Source organism: Ornithorhynchus anatinus, chromosome 2 (genome assembly GCF_004115215.2).
Source record: "Ornithorhynchus anatinus isolate Pmale09 chromosome 2, mOrnAna1.pri.v4, whole genome shotgun sequence".
Classification (NCBI taxonomy): domain Eukaryota; kingdom Metazoa; phylum Chordata; class Mammalia; order Monotremata; family Ornithorhynchidae; genus Ornithorhynchus; species Ornithorhynchus anatinus.
Window position 1 is genome coordinate 28,009,703 of NC_041729.1, and position 14,757 is coordinate 28,024,459.

General features: G+C 47.6%; 1 protein-coding gene across 5 annotated transcripts in view; it reads right to left on the reverse strand.

Moving 5' to 3' along the window:
* Positions 1 to 218: 218 nt before the first annotated feature.
* The window catches only part of KATNIP (katanin interacting protein), a 116,448-nt gene continuing 101,909 nt past the window's right edge, over positions 219 to 14,757 (reverse strand). For all 5 annotated transcript variants that reach the window (XM_029054329.1, XM_029054319.2, XM_039910893.1 and 2 more), the window contains 5 exons: positions 14,343 to 14,482; positions 9,972 to 10,073; positions 7,786 to 7,946; positions 7,535 to 7,623; positions 219 to 2,830 (listed from right to left, as the gene is read on the reverse strand). In XM_029054329.1, the coding sequence (XP_028910162.1) occupies positions 2,772 to 2,830; positions 7,535 to 7,623; positions 7,786 to 7,946; positions 9,972 to 10,073; positions 14,343 to 14,482 (551 nt within the window). In that variant the 3' untranslated portion in view covers positions 219 to 2,771. The remainder of the gene's footprint in view (positions 2,831 to 7,534; positions 7,624 to 7,785; positions 7,947 to 9,971; positions 10,074 to 14,342; positions 14,483 to 14,757) is intronic.

Sequence of the window (14,757 nt, forward strand, 5' to 3'; positions counted from 1 at the left end):
GGGGGTCCGGTTGGGGGTAGGGATCCATATCAGCCCGGCAGCAACTCCAGCCTTCCCGCCGGCTCGGAAAAAGCCGAGGGGCTGGGGATGGATCCTCCCAGGAGAGCAGACGGGCCCTGGGTCCGAGGCAGGTCCAACGGACAGAACTCTAGCCCGGGCAGGAGTCCTGGGTTCTCATCCTCATAGTAAAGTCCTCATTCCAGAGCAGAACACCCACGTCTAGAACAGCTTTTATTGACCTTGGAAAAATAATGCCAATCTATTTTCAAGTTAGTGCCTGTACAGTGTTAGTCTAAACCTGCAGGGTGCAAACAGTTATCACAACATAAACTTAGATTCTGGGTGTGCACACAGGCAATTAGACAATTTCTCAGACAGTTCTGACCTGTACAAATGAGAGAAGCAGGACCCAAGTCATCGGGTACATTTTCAGATGGTTGTGTTAGAGAGCTTTCATGCCCCCTTTCAAACAGCAGGCCTGGATTCAGTTGCTAACCTATGAGTTGCAGTAGACATCAGTCTACTCTTAATTCCTAAAGTACCTTGGAGGCAAAAAGGTGAACCTTTCAAAATTCTGGCGTTTGAAATGTTTGTCCTAAACTAGAACCTCATGAGTTTTCAACCTGGGTAAATGATGGATCCTTATCTTAAATATCAACCGCAGCTTGCAAATGAAAAGCACATTTGCATAGCTGCTTACATTTAATCTGCAAATCTTGTAAAATATTTGTTCAGGTTTCAGTTGCACAGTAACACACTTACAGTACACTGCCTGACTCTGGGCTCTGTGCCAGAAAAACAAGGGATTAATATTTGGAACAAGAAATTACCCACTACTGGGAAACCAATTAGTTCCCCAATATGAGCTCGTTACATCGATGGAAATAGATGTATTTTAAGCGCCGCCAGCATTGCGAGGATAGGGATTGAGGCTCGTTCCTAGCCCACTGGAAGGGACGGGATGTGCTGAAACTTTGTGGGTGAGGGGAACAAAGGCGGAAGGGAGGGAGAGGGAGGCCCCCTGGGTCCCTGTCCCACACGCATTGTTGGCGGGGGGGTGGGCGGTCCTTAAACCGTTGGGTAAAGCGAACCTGGGGGACTCTGGTGGGAGGTTCATCAAGGGCAGAGGTCAGGGAATGCTGGAAACGAATGAAACGGGCCTGTGCGCTGCTGCTTCTGGGCTCTCCTGGAGGGACCCTGAAGGTCTGATGCCGAGGCTTCCACTGGTGGCAAAGGAGTAACTTCCCAGGAAAACGATCCCGGCGCCATCTGACCTGCCCAGATCTCGATGAGCCCCTCCAGGCCGATCAGAGGAAGTCACGGACGCCAACCTTCTGATGGTTCAGAGTGGAGATGGCAGATATTCAGTAGCCCTGATCCGGATCCCCTCAGAAAAGAATGCTTCGCTCATCTGGGGCCTTCACGTCCATTTCCTCAATACCTAACGGCGGAGCACGACCCAACTTGAGCCAGGGGCCGGGCCTGGCTCCAAGAGGGTGAGTTTTGGCAAGGCTCGTCCCCCTTCCTCCCTGCTGACTGGGACCTGGCTTCTCTTAGGAGCTCTCTCAAGTGGGTAGGCTGGGAAGAGGAGTCACCGGGAGGATTCTGGGAATCAGGCCTGAGATCTTGCTATTTGAGGATGATGAAGATAGAGTGGAGGTGGTTTGAAAGCAAAGAATGTATTTCGATTCTCTAGGAAGGAAAACCTCAAAGTCATCCTCATGCGCACGCCCAGCCTTCAGGACTGATAGAGGAAAAGATTGGAGTTTTCCTCTCATGCTAATACTCCCTAGAATCCCCTCTGAACCCCAACTGGGCTGGAGAGGCAGGGTCCTGCCCTGGGGTGGAATGTTTCTCTTTCCCTCCAGGCCCTGTGGGTGGGAAAGGTCATGGGATGAAGGACATTTTCCCTCTAATATAGCTGGATGTTTTCCCGGGTATTAAACAGTGGCTCTTCCAAATTACTTTTTCCCTCCCAATCCATTTTTTCCCCTCAAAAAACCCTACAGTTTAATGAAAGCGGGGAGCTGAGTGCAACTTCAAAGAGAATTCAGTCCAGAGTTGTTCTGAGCTCCTGCCTCTGCTGTGTAGGCTGCACGGCTCCTTTCCTGGGGCTGAGAGCCTGGCTTTCTTGAGAGGGGGTGGTTCTCTGGCCTCTTCTCAGTTCTGAGAGCCCCAATCCCCATTTCTGCCTTGCTGGGTTCCTTCTCTGAGGATCGGTACATGAGAGTAGGCACTTTCCTCTTGCTCCTTTTTCTACTCTTGCATCGGAGTTCGTTTTCCCTGCAGCTCGGCATTGCCCATTAAAGTTTACAAAGTGCTCTCTAGCTCTCCAAATCCCACAGACACCCCCGGCAGCGGCTCAGAGGGGCTGCCGGAGAGGACTAGACAGAAGAGAAGCTGAAATCCATTACAAAAATCCAACCCGAATGACATATCCTCCTTGTTTTCTATTATTGTATTTTTCCAGAGCAATCTGTCCTCTGAATTTGTTCTCCCATCTACTGGCATCCTTGTCCCCACCTTGTCAGTCGCACCGGTAACCGAGGCTCGTTCCTGCTCATCCTCTCCCGGATTTTCAGTTGGCAAAACACCAGATCCAATTGCAGACAGGAGCGGAGAGGACAACACTGGCCCAGAATTTAACAGTTCAGCAGACAATAACCTGCCCTCCCTGCACTTGCCGAGTAGCCCATCAGGCAAGTCTTCTTTGTGTGGAAAGATTTTGGAGGATTTAAGCAGAGCCAGGTCCCATTTCACACCTCAATCCATTAGTGGCGTCTCCTCCTCACCGTTTCCTTCTCACTGAGGCAGGTTTTGGGACGTAAGGCTGAAGAAAGAAAGAAACAATTCCAACAGCTGAAGACATTTAGGGTGAAGTGCTTTAACACCAGCTCCAAGGAAAAAGGTGGACATGACCAGAGGGGACTGGGACACTTTTCCTCCTTTCCCTTCCCGGAGTTGGGAATGAAAACAGTGGATAAGGGACCACAGTGGTATGAGGGTCAGGAGGCTCTGGAGCTGGGGTCTCACACGGCCACCCTCCGCTTGCACCACTGAACCAAAATGGCAAGTGAGGGGTGTAGGGCAAACATTGGAACTGGGCTAAAATCTGTGTATGCTTCCTGCAGCGTTGGGAGTGGGAAGGGTGGCAGGAAGTGTGGAACTGCCTCGGATATATTTACGGTAAGCCACCGACAGCCCCGGAGAAATCGGGACACGCGTTTGCTTAAGCCTTACACAATTTATTTGTGTTATTTTTCTCGCCAACGATTTTATTTTGAAGCGTGTGGAGCTCCCAGTCACTCTGAAAAGAATAATAAGGGTAATAACAATAAAAATAACAAATAAATGAAAATATCAAAAATAAGAACTGATGAGTATTCATTCAAACCAACTAGTACCAATGGGTAACTTGAGCTGTGCAACAGTTCCGCCAGGATGTGTTCCTCTGTCCACCCAGAGGGAGGGAGACCCAGCTCTCCCTCGGCTTGGCGGCGGACCCTCGTATCCTGGGGGAAGGGAGGGTTGGACAGTGGGACCCTGAGCCCAACTAGACCCCCGCCTCGCTCCAACGTTTCCTGCTTCTGAGGGGCTGGAGGGATTTTGCTGCCCGTGTGGGCAGGTGAGGCTGTGGATAGAGGGGAGTCTAGGACCCGTCCCCCTTCCAACCACCTGGGGAGAGAAGAGACTGTCAGGAGACTAGTCACCTGGGAAGGCGACTCCGGCCAGTTCTCCCCTGGATCTCCTGTGGGAGTGGAGAGAGCACTGCCAGGGCTCCACCGGCATCCTCAGGGACCCTACCCCTCATTCCAGCTCACTCAATTCATCAATGGCCTTTATTGAACACTTACTGCCTGCAGAACACTGTACTAAGCGCTTAGGAAAGGCCGATAAAACACAACTGGTGGAAGCACTTCTTGCCCACAAGGAGCATAAATTCTATAGGGGAGACAGACGTTAAAAGAGATTATGGATAGGGAATGACCCAAGCCTGAGAGGCTCCTCCCAGAGAGCGGCTACTGTTGGCCTCGCCAACCTCACCACATCACATACAGACTTAATAATAATAATAAACAATAATTGTGGTATTAGTAAAGCACTATGTGCCAGGTACTGTACTAAGCGCTGGGGTAGATATAAGCTCACCAGGTTGGACAGAGTCCCTGTCCCGTATGGGGCTCACAGTCTTAATCCCCATTTTACAAATGAGGTAACCGAGGCCCAGAGAAGTGAAGTGACTTGTCCAAGGTCACACAGCAGGCAAGTGGCAGAGCCAGGATTAGAACCCAGGTCCTTCTGACTCCAATGCCCATGCTCTATCCACTAGACCATGCTGCTTCACCCAGGCTATTCTGCGGCAATAATTATTATTATTACTGTATTTGTTAAGTGCTTACTATGTGCCTGGAGCTGTACTAAGCGCTGGGGTGGATACAAGCAAATGGAGTTGGATAGAGTCCTTGTCCCACGTGGAGCTCACAGTCTCAATCCCAATTTTACAGATGAGGTAACCGAGGCACAGAGAAGTGAAGCGACTTGCCTAAGGTCACACGGAAGACAAGTGGCGGAGCCGGCATTACCTTCTGACTCCCAGGCCCGTGCTCTGTCCCCTAAGACATACCCCTGACTCCTCCGGACCCTAGAGGTTTTCTCCGCGGGGGCTCTTCCACCGTGTTCCAGGACCGCTACCCTCACACCTCTGACCAGCTCTGTATAACTGTGACACTGGGCCTCATTCACACAACTTGGCAGCAAGAGCCTTAGTGAACGAAGGCTCAGTGCTAACATGAAAAACTAATAGACATAAAAGCGTCCAGTTCCTTATCTGTATCAGACAAGCAATAGGCCGGCCGAAAACTAACTGGTCCAAACTGAAAACTGGAGGAATAACCAGGATTTACCATGCAGTGCAGATAACAAGGACAATTAGGAGAGTCAAGAATGTTCTTTCTGGGCTCTGACCACATCCAGCCACGGGGCAATCAGGGTTCACTAAGAAAGGCACGTGTTGATCGATTCCACACCGATCCACATCGGTCCATCAGGAAGCGGGGGAAGTTATCTGTGCTTGGAGCCAGGCTTCTACCTAACGGAGGACGGGAACGGGTTGCGAAGCCCCAGGGCCCAAAGGAAAAGGGGGATTGTCAGGGAACGGTTGGGAAAATCAAGAAGAGGGTTAGGCGTGGGAAACAAATTGCAGGCAAACCGGTTTAAATGAGAGTAGAGGAGGGCGAGAGGTGACCACACAGTGGGATGAGTATTCAAGGGGTTTGTCTCCATTAAGGCAGACTGACTGTTCCCACAGGCGGCGGCTCAAAGAACTAGGCCATTGGTGAAAATTTAAGAAATTGCCTTCCAAAGCGGATTTCCAGCAGAGCTATTTCCTCCAGATTGCAGAGGCATGGAGGTCAATCTGCGGAATAAGTTGACAGAAAACTCTATGGAAGTAAACATCAGGTACGTCGGAAATGGAGAGAAGGAGGAGTCAGGCCTGTGTTGAACCGGGGCAATGGCCGCCACGGAGGGTGAATGCTCCTCCTTGGTCGTTAGGGAAGGGGGAAGAGGTACGGAGCCCCCGTCAGAAGCTGGATTCAGGGGGAGCTGGTTCCTTTTTTTCAAATTTGAATCCCATATAGACCCTGAATCCAGGGTTCCGATGTAAGAAGAGCCACTCTTGCTTTAGTCTCCCTGATGACCAACTGGAACCAGGAAGTCAAGACAACTGGGGAGAGGAGGGTATCATGATGTGCACTCGTTGGGGTGGAAAGGAACTAAAGCTCTCATGTGGTCCATCCCTCTGCCAGCAGGCAGAACTACACCAACAACACGCCGAGAAGCAGCGTGGTCTAATTATAATAATAATAATGTTGGTATTTGTTAAGCGCTTACTATGAGCAGAGCACTCTTCTAAGCGCTGGGGGAGATACAGGGTAATCAGGTTGTCCCACGTGAGGCTCACAGTCTTAATCCCCATTTTACAGATGAAGTAACTGAGGCACAGAGAAGTTAAGTGACTTGCCCACAGTCACACAGCTGCCAGGTGGCAGAGCCAGGATTCGAACCCATGTCCTCTGACTCCCAAGCCCAAGCTCTTTCCCCTGAGCCATGCTGCTTTTCTGGCCTAGTGGACAGAGCACGGGCCTGGAAATCAGAAGGTCGTAGATTCTAGTCCCTCCTCCGCCACACGTCTGCTGGGTGACTCTGTGCCTCAGTTAGCTCATCTGTAAAGTGGGGATTAAGACTGCGAGCCCCATGTGGGACACAGACTGTGCCCAACCTGATTAACTCGTATCTACCCCAGCACTCGGTACAGTGCCCGACACAGAGTAAGCGCTTAACAAATACCATTAAAAAACCCCCCAAACTTTATGAGGTTAGTGCCACAGGGATGATGTCGATGCCAACTGGGATGTCAGGCTGACCCACCAGCTCCTCCGGGGAAAAATAAGGCAGGTTCCCGGGTCCGCCTGAGGGCAAAGTAACCACAGTGGGCCGAAGCTTTCCACAGAGTTCCCGGAAGCCCCCGCCCAGTGAAGCCGCTTCCCATCTGGGTACCGTTCTGGAAATCGAAGGGAATCGGCATCGGGGACGCTTAAAAGACAACCTGACTTCAAGTGGCAAGACAGCAGGCTAGTTTGATGCTGGGATAGAGAGCCCCAGGAAGAGCTAGCTCTCAATTAGAAATCTCTTTAATCCAAAACAAATTTGAAAACCCCCGGCAGGCGTTAATGGGCCTAATTCGTGTGGGGGTTAAACAGGCCCAGAGCTCTTATCTCTTCCAAAACAGCAGAGCTTTCCCAGAGGCACCTGGCTCAGTGGTGTCACATGGGTCCCCCTCTCAGGGCTCTTGGAGCGCTGCCGCCCCGGCCTGCCTTCCGGAGCCCAGGCTCCTCAGTGCTGCCCTGTGCTCGGTCCGGCTTCTTTCAACTTCCCTGAGTAAGTTGAAGACAGAAGCTGCTTGTTTTCCCTTTTAAAGGGACAGAAACTGCCATGCTGTCACTGCAGGAAAACCCTCATTTACATGTTTTAGGGTTTTTTATGGTATTTGTTAAGTGCTTACTGTGTCGAATGCTGTTCTAAGCGCTGGGCTAGGTACAAGTCGGTTAGGTTAGACCCAATCCCTGTCGTGTGTGGGACTCGCAGACTACGTAGGAGGGAGAACGGGTATTTAATCCCCATTTTATAGATGAGGTAACTGAGGCCCAGAAATGTGGAGTGACTTGCCCAAGGTCACCCAGCAAAGTGGTGGAGCCAGATTAGAAACCAGACACCCAGGCCTGTGCTCTATCCACTAGGCAACACTGTTTTTGAAGGCTATTTGGGATGAAGAGAAAAACACGCTTCCAATGTGTCACCCCTCCCCTCCACTGCTCCCTAAGGAAGGCCAGTTTTACATTCAGAAGGAGATACCCTTTCTAGGGCATCAGGCTGTCGAATGCGAGGACGGTGAGGCTGAGGGAAAAGGGGTCTGTCTCATTCTTTATTTTTCAGAAAGAAGATAGGCTGCTCTAGGGAGATAAATGAAACTGACCTGGGTCAACGGTGGTTTGCTTCTTTTTGGAGTTGGTAACAATTTGATTTTCATTCATCATCCGGACATCCTGATCCTCTACGTGATTGCTAAGGAAGTAAGGAAACAGAGGATGATTCAATCAGCCTTCCGGGCCAGAATGTTGGTTCAATCAATTCTCTTTGATACTCAGAATCCACATTGCTGAAGCCAACTTCGGGGGAGGGCTTTCCCCCACATAAAATTGTGGCTTTAGGGGAAGGTTGGCTCACCTGATAATGGTGTACTTCTCTCTGTAGCAGATATCCTCATCCTCTGTGAAAAGGATGGTGTGGTAAGGGACAGTAGGGTCGCAGGTTGGTAAGATGCCATGCACGATATGATTGACCATGTCCAGGATTCCATTGTATACTAACAAGTCATCCACAAGGAGCTACAAAGAAAAGACGACGACGGTAAATGGCAATCCCGGCCGTTTGAGAAAATTAACTGGCCAAGAACACGGCTGCTCAGGTGGGAGGCTGGCTGCCCGTAACTATCTTCTACCCACTTTTAGGGTCATCGGTGATGTCCTCTAAACTGTAAGTTCGCCCTCTTGGTTGTAAACTCATTGGAACAGGGAAAGTGTCCCCCCACCTCTGTCGTACTGTACTCTCCCAAGCTCTTAGTACAGCTCTCTGCACATAGTAAGTACTGAATAAATACCACTGATTCATTAATTCAATTGTATTTACTGAGCATTTACTGTGTCCAGAGAACTGCACTAAGGCTTGGGAGAGTACAGCAGTAAACAGACACATTCCCTGCCCACCACGAGCTTAAAGTCTGGGGGCAGGGGGAGGCAGACATCAATACAAATAAATTACAGATACAGATACACAATATTCAAAAATCTTACAAAAATTTGGCCATCAGTAGCCCTGTGTTATGGGAGTTACTTAAAAGTGTAGCTGCCCTGAGGTGGTTATCAACATCTTGGGAATATTCCACAGTGGGGTGGCTCGTTGCTTCAGAACTGATTGTGTCTTTTCTAAAAGTTTTAATAATAACAATAATAATAATAATGATTAAGCACTTACTAAGTGCTGGGGGAGGTACAAGAGAATCTGGTCCCACAAGGGCTCACAGTTTGAAGTAAGAGGGAGAATAGGTATTGAATCCCCATTTTGCAGATGAGGGAAATGAGGCAGAGAGAAGCTAAATGACTTGCCCAAGGTCACACAGCAGACAACTGATGGAGCCGGCATTAGAACCCAAGTTCTCTGACTCCTGGACCCATGCTCTTTCCACTGCCATACTGCTTCTCATCCAAAGATGTGTTTCTCCATCCAAAGAAATAAGGCAAGGATTACTTTTTCAAAATAATAAGGGTGCACAGGGGTTCAGATGTCCTCTGGGAAGAAATTCCAACTCACTGGATGTCTTCTGGGAAATTTTTCCAACTCACTGGAGTTCTGAGTTTCCTTAAAGTCTCTGAATCAGCCATACAGGTCTATGACTAGAGTATGCTTGGGAAGCACAGTTACAAGAAGTCATGCAAATGGCTAGGAATTGATTATAGATATAGCAAGGCCAAATGCTAGTTTGCACTTGGAAATCCTTGCAGAGTAGCAAAGACTCATTGGCAAAGGAAATCGAGGGCTCCAGTGAATTCTGCTTCCTAGGCAGCAAACTGTCCGACAACGTGTGGATGGACCAATGAGTAGAAAATGAATAAAGAGGGTCAGTTTGGTCTTTGACACCGAGGTGGCATAGAATGTCCAATCAGGATAAAGTTGGAATGGAGAAATTTTAGTGTCTGAAACGCAGTCAACCGACCGGTACGGAAGCAATGCTTATCGTAACACAGCTTCATAGGCAAGATGTAAGGGGAATGGATGACAGTTGTAGTTGTTGCAAAGTGAACCGAAGTGGTGATGCCATAGCAAGGAGGGCAGAAGAAACATTTTATAGACATAGTGAAATCCCATCTCGAACAATGTCAGCTGTGGACTACTGGCAGACAGGAATGGTAAATAGACCCAGCTGGCATGTGAAGATCTGAGACTCTGAAAAGACAGATCAAAAACCAAATATACCAGCGGCAGAAATACCAGCCGGATGGTGTGTGTCTTATGAAAGGGGTTGTCGGATTCAAACCGGTCATTTTGGCCACCACAGAGCAATAGGGTGAAATCTGATCACCAAGAGGCATCTCCTTTGAAAACAGAAGTCGACTAGGTATTGATCCAAGGTCTCGACACCCTTGGAACTGTGTCCTAATGAAAGGCCGATTTTTGACATTTCTCCCCCAAAATGCAACTCCGTAGAAATCTCACAGGCTCAGACGTTAGAGACTTGCTTTTACTGTTGCAACTAGTGGAAATAAATCAAACTGGGACAGATTTCAATTATCAAGGGGCTAATCAGGGACAAGCCTGACCATCTCAAAAAACCCTCAATCCCAATAAGTACTTACACCAAATTCTTTCACTCCTCTATGGGGTGTCTTAGCGTAATTCCACAATTTGATCATTGACACGGTGGTGGGCAGATCAAAAATAACATAAACCCGATTCACCTGTCAGAGGAAAGAAATCATGTTAATAGGCATGTTTGGTAACAAAAAATATGCTAACTGAAGCTACCCTACAAAAACTATAAAAGTCAAAAAAGAAGGAACGAATAAAAAAAATACTTGAGTGGAGTCGATATTAACCACCATTCATTCATTCATTCATTCATTCAATAGTATTTATTGAGCGCTTACTATGTGCAGAGCACTGTACTAAGCGCTTGGAATGTACAAATCGGCAACAGATAGAGACAGTCCCTGCCCTTTGACGGGCTTACGGTCTAATCGGGGGAGACGGACAGACGAGAACAATGGCAATAAATAGAGTCGAGGGGAAGAACATCTCATTAAAACAATGCCAAAACCTACCTTGCTGTAGGGTTTCAAGAACCTTGAACGGTTGTGATGGTTTTTTGTCACACTTTTAATTTTGCATTTTTAATCTTTCTGGAACAGATATTCAGTTTTTTTCTTGGTTGGCTGCATTTTGTAACAACAGCACAGCAACGTTTAATGCTGATCTGGCTGTTTGGCAGCTCTTTTTTTGGGTTCTCACATTTCCCCTTATTATTCAGATCCAATTTGTAATCCACCTCTGGTCTGCCTCGCCTGGCACAGTGGCCATTTGCCAAACTTGCCTGGAGAGCCCAGAGCTGAATGGGGCTGAGTGAATATCTATCTCTACCAGAAAAGGAAAATACTCCCAAAGTAAAATCTCCTCAATCTCGGCCTGTGTTTATCGTTCCTATTCCTTTCTCCAGACATCATAAATTAAGCTTAAGCAGGAGAGTGCATTACAAAAGCACGCCTGGATGATTTACGAGTGCGATGATGAACACTTTTGAGTGCCAAGTCAATTAAACAATTTAAGCCAGGCTGGTAGGACTTACTGGCTCTTTGGTGCCCATCCCCTCAGCTGGTCTTTTATGATACTTTCCCTCACTGAGCTAAACAATAAAAAAGTGTATCGTTAGATAAATAAAAATGATTAACTACGGAGCATAAATAATAGTAGTCGGAAAAACCATGCAGCTGTTTGCAGCCCCGAACTCCGTTTAAGACACTGACATGGACTTGTTACCAAAGGGGCGAATTACAGCGATGTCACCACATTATTGTCCTTCTTTTCCCTCAAAAGTTTCTTTTTTCCTCCAAATGTTCTAGTCTCCTGCAGCCGCCTAGAGAGGGTTGAATCATCAATGCAGCCCCAAGAGATGCTTAATATTAATAATATTATTAATAGTAATGATAATGGTATTCGTTAAGCACTTAGCACGTGCTAGCACTGTACCAAGGGGTGGGTAGATACAAGATAACCAGGTTGGCTTCAGTCCCTCATGGGGGTCACAGACTAAGGCGGAGGGAGAACGGGCATTTAATCCCCATTTTACACATGAGGAAACTGAGGCACAGAGAAGTTAGGTGACTTGCCCAGGGTCACACAGCAGGTAAGTGGCAAGTTTACTAACTCTGAAGTTGACAAAATAAAAAAAAGCCTGGTCAGGGTGAACACAGAATTGTTCACCAAATCCCACAAGAAGAGAGTAAGCACTCACTCAAGCTTGGAGACATGCCAAGATGGATCTTCTTGTAGAGCCCTCCCTTTCCCTCTGCTCCTCCTCCCCTCCCCATCGCCCCTACTCCCTCCCTCTGCTCTACCCCCTTCCTCTCCCCATAGCACTTGTGTATATTTGTACATATTTATTACTTTATTTTATTAATGATGTGCATGTATCTATGATTCTATTTGATGGTAATGATGCCTGCCTATTTGCTTTGTTTTGTTGTCTGTCTCCCCCTTCTAGGCTGTGAGCCCACTGTTGGGTAGGGATTGTCTCTATCTGTTGCCGAACTGTACTTTCCAAGCGTTTAGTACAGTGAAGCAGCGTGGCTCAGTTGAAAGAGCACAGGCTTAGGAGTCAGAGGTCATGGGTTCTAATCCTGGCTCCGCCACCTGCCAGCTGTGTGACTTTGGGCAAGTCACTTAACTTCTCGGTGCCTCAGTGACCTCATCTGCAAATGGGGATTAAGACTGTGAGCCTCATGTGGGACAACCTGATTACCCTGTATCTACCCCAGTGCTTAGAACAGTGCTCGGCATATAGTTAGTGCATAACAAATACTGACGTTATTATTATTATAGTGCTCTGCACACAGAAAGTGCTCAATAAATACGAATGAATGAAGTGATCTGAGGACCTTGATGAATCTATCAATGCAGGAAGAGTCACTTATCCACTAATTGTGTCAATGAAATATAGAATGAAATGTAATGAAAGCATTATAGGTATGTTGTTTTTTATGGTATTTGTCAAGTGCTTACTATGTACCAGGCACTGTATAAAGCACTGAGGTCTATAAAAGCTAATCAGGTTAGGCACGGTCCACGTCCCACATGCGGCTCACAGTCTTAATCTCCATTTTGCAGATGAGGTAACCGAGGCACAGAGAAGTTAAGCGACTTGCCCAAGATCACACAGCAGACAAGAGGCTCTTTCCACAAGGCGATACTGTTTCTCTAATGCTGCTCCTTGCATTTCTCCTGTACGTGACAGTGCGAAGATCAAGTACAGAGTGCCACACTGAGATCTCAAGCCACATTGAGATTCTGGCCATAAACAGATAATGGTATATTTCAATAGCCGTCCACGACTCTGGCTAGAATCTGGCCAGCAATGGGGAGCATTGAGACTCCACGATAGTTTTGCATTACTGCTGTCTAGGCTCTTGAAAACAATGATGCCGAAGGCGTCTTTCAGATACTACGGTATCTCCTCTGGGTGCCGTAATTTGAGGGGAAGGACACGTATAAGGGCTTAAGCAGCAAACCGCCTCTCTTCTTGTAGATCGTGGAACGTCTGCCATCAAGTCAGGAGCTCTCTGATTGTTCACGGCTCCGCCTGTGTTGGTGACTTCTCCAGGAGTTGGAACGAATGCCATGACTTCACAAGCTGGCAGTTTCTCTATGCTTTGTGGGGCTTAATTTTAGAGAGTAGAATGTGTGTTCAAGAGACTGTTGAAATTTTACTGCCATCTTTGCAGCAGTCGCTCCTTGTAGTGGTGAGGACGAAGCCATTTTCAGTCTTCAGTAGGACTACAGTTGTAGGTTCAAAGGTGCACAGTTTAGAGAAGCAGCGTGGCTTAGTGGAAAGAGGCTTGGGAGTCAGAGGACGTGGGTTCTAATCTCGGCTCTGCCACTTGTCTGCTGTGTGACCTTGGGCGAGCCACTTAACTTCACTGGGGCTCAATTCCCTCATCTCTAAAATGGGGATGAAGACTGTGAGCCCCACGTGGGACAATCTGATTACCCTGGCTCTACCTCAGTGCTTAGAACAGTCCCTGGCACATAGTCAGCACTCAACAAATACCATCATATCATCATCATCACTTATTAGACTGTGAGCTCCCTGTGGGCACGGATCAGATCTACCAACTCTAACAGATTGTACTTCCCCAAGCACTTAGTACAATGCTTTGCACACACTAAATGCTCAATAAATACCACTGATTGATTTAGTGCTGTTTAGAAGTTCCAGGCTTGATGGTGGTTGGCACAATTCCAGTTCTCTTCAGCTTTGGCAGTGCTTCATTTGAATTTTAGGCTGCTATAAACTTCTCTCTCTCTCAAGTTCATTAAGGGTTATTAAAGGGGAAGTTGGGGTGCCAGAAGAGGGAGAAAAAGGATGTGAGAAGGCACAAAAGAGATTTAGGTAGACTGGTGGAAGGTAGATAACCAGTCAATTACAGTACCATGGTGTAGTGGATAGGGCACGGGCCTGGGAGTCAGACGGTCATGGGTTCTAATCCCGGCTCTGCCACTTGTCCACTGTGTGACTTTGGGCAAGTCACTTCACTTCTCTGGGCCTCAGATACCTCATCTGGAAAATGGGGATTGAGACTGTGAGCTCCACATGGGAGAGGGACTTTGTCTGTCTCGATTTGCTTGTATCCACCCCAGTGCTTAGTTCAGTGCCTGGGATATAATAAGCGCTTAACAAATACCATCATTATTATTATTACAAGGGAAATTTAGGAACAGTAGAAATTGCATCTCTAATCATATGGATTTAATTCAAGGAGGAAAGATATTACACAGGTCCTCCAAGTGTCCTTTCGTGCCTCTGTCGGAGACAAAATGACGGGGCTGGATGAAGAGACGATTCGTGTAACCCACTACGGCATTTCTCAGGCTCGTATATTCCAATAAATTATAACGCTAAAGCAAAAGGTAGACGGTTTCCCCACCCACCTATAAAAAATACAAATAATCTTTACCAAGCCGGGGAGGATAGGGGCCAGCCACATGTGTCTGCCATCGTTTGTGTCGTTCACCTGGTCGATGAGCTTGTCTGGAGTTCGGACGTCTCCACGCACTCCCTCTAAAGTATTAACACTGTCTGGGAAAGCTGCAATGTCTGTGGGGCAATTAAGTTGTAATGTTGCAAACCGAATGGAGTGCTCTATACGCCATATTTGCATCTCTACTTTCTGCGAATCTTTATTACACTGGCAGAGAGACTCAGAGAGTGCTGGGGCAAAGAGCTAGGGGAAACCAAACAGCTAGAACTATATCTTCTATCTTGGATCAGCTGGAGAGCCAAATGGGAGATAACTAGAAAAAAAATGAGGGGTTAAAAAAGGTGACGGGAGTAGGTGTAAAGGGAGTGGGTCGGACCTGTTTCAGGAATAA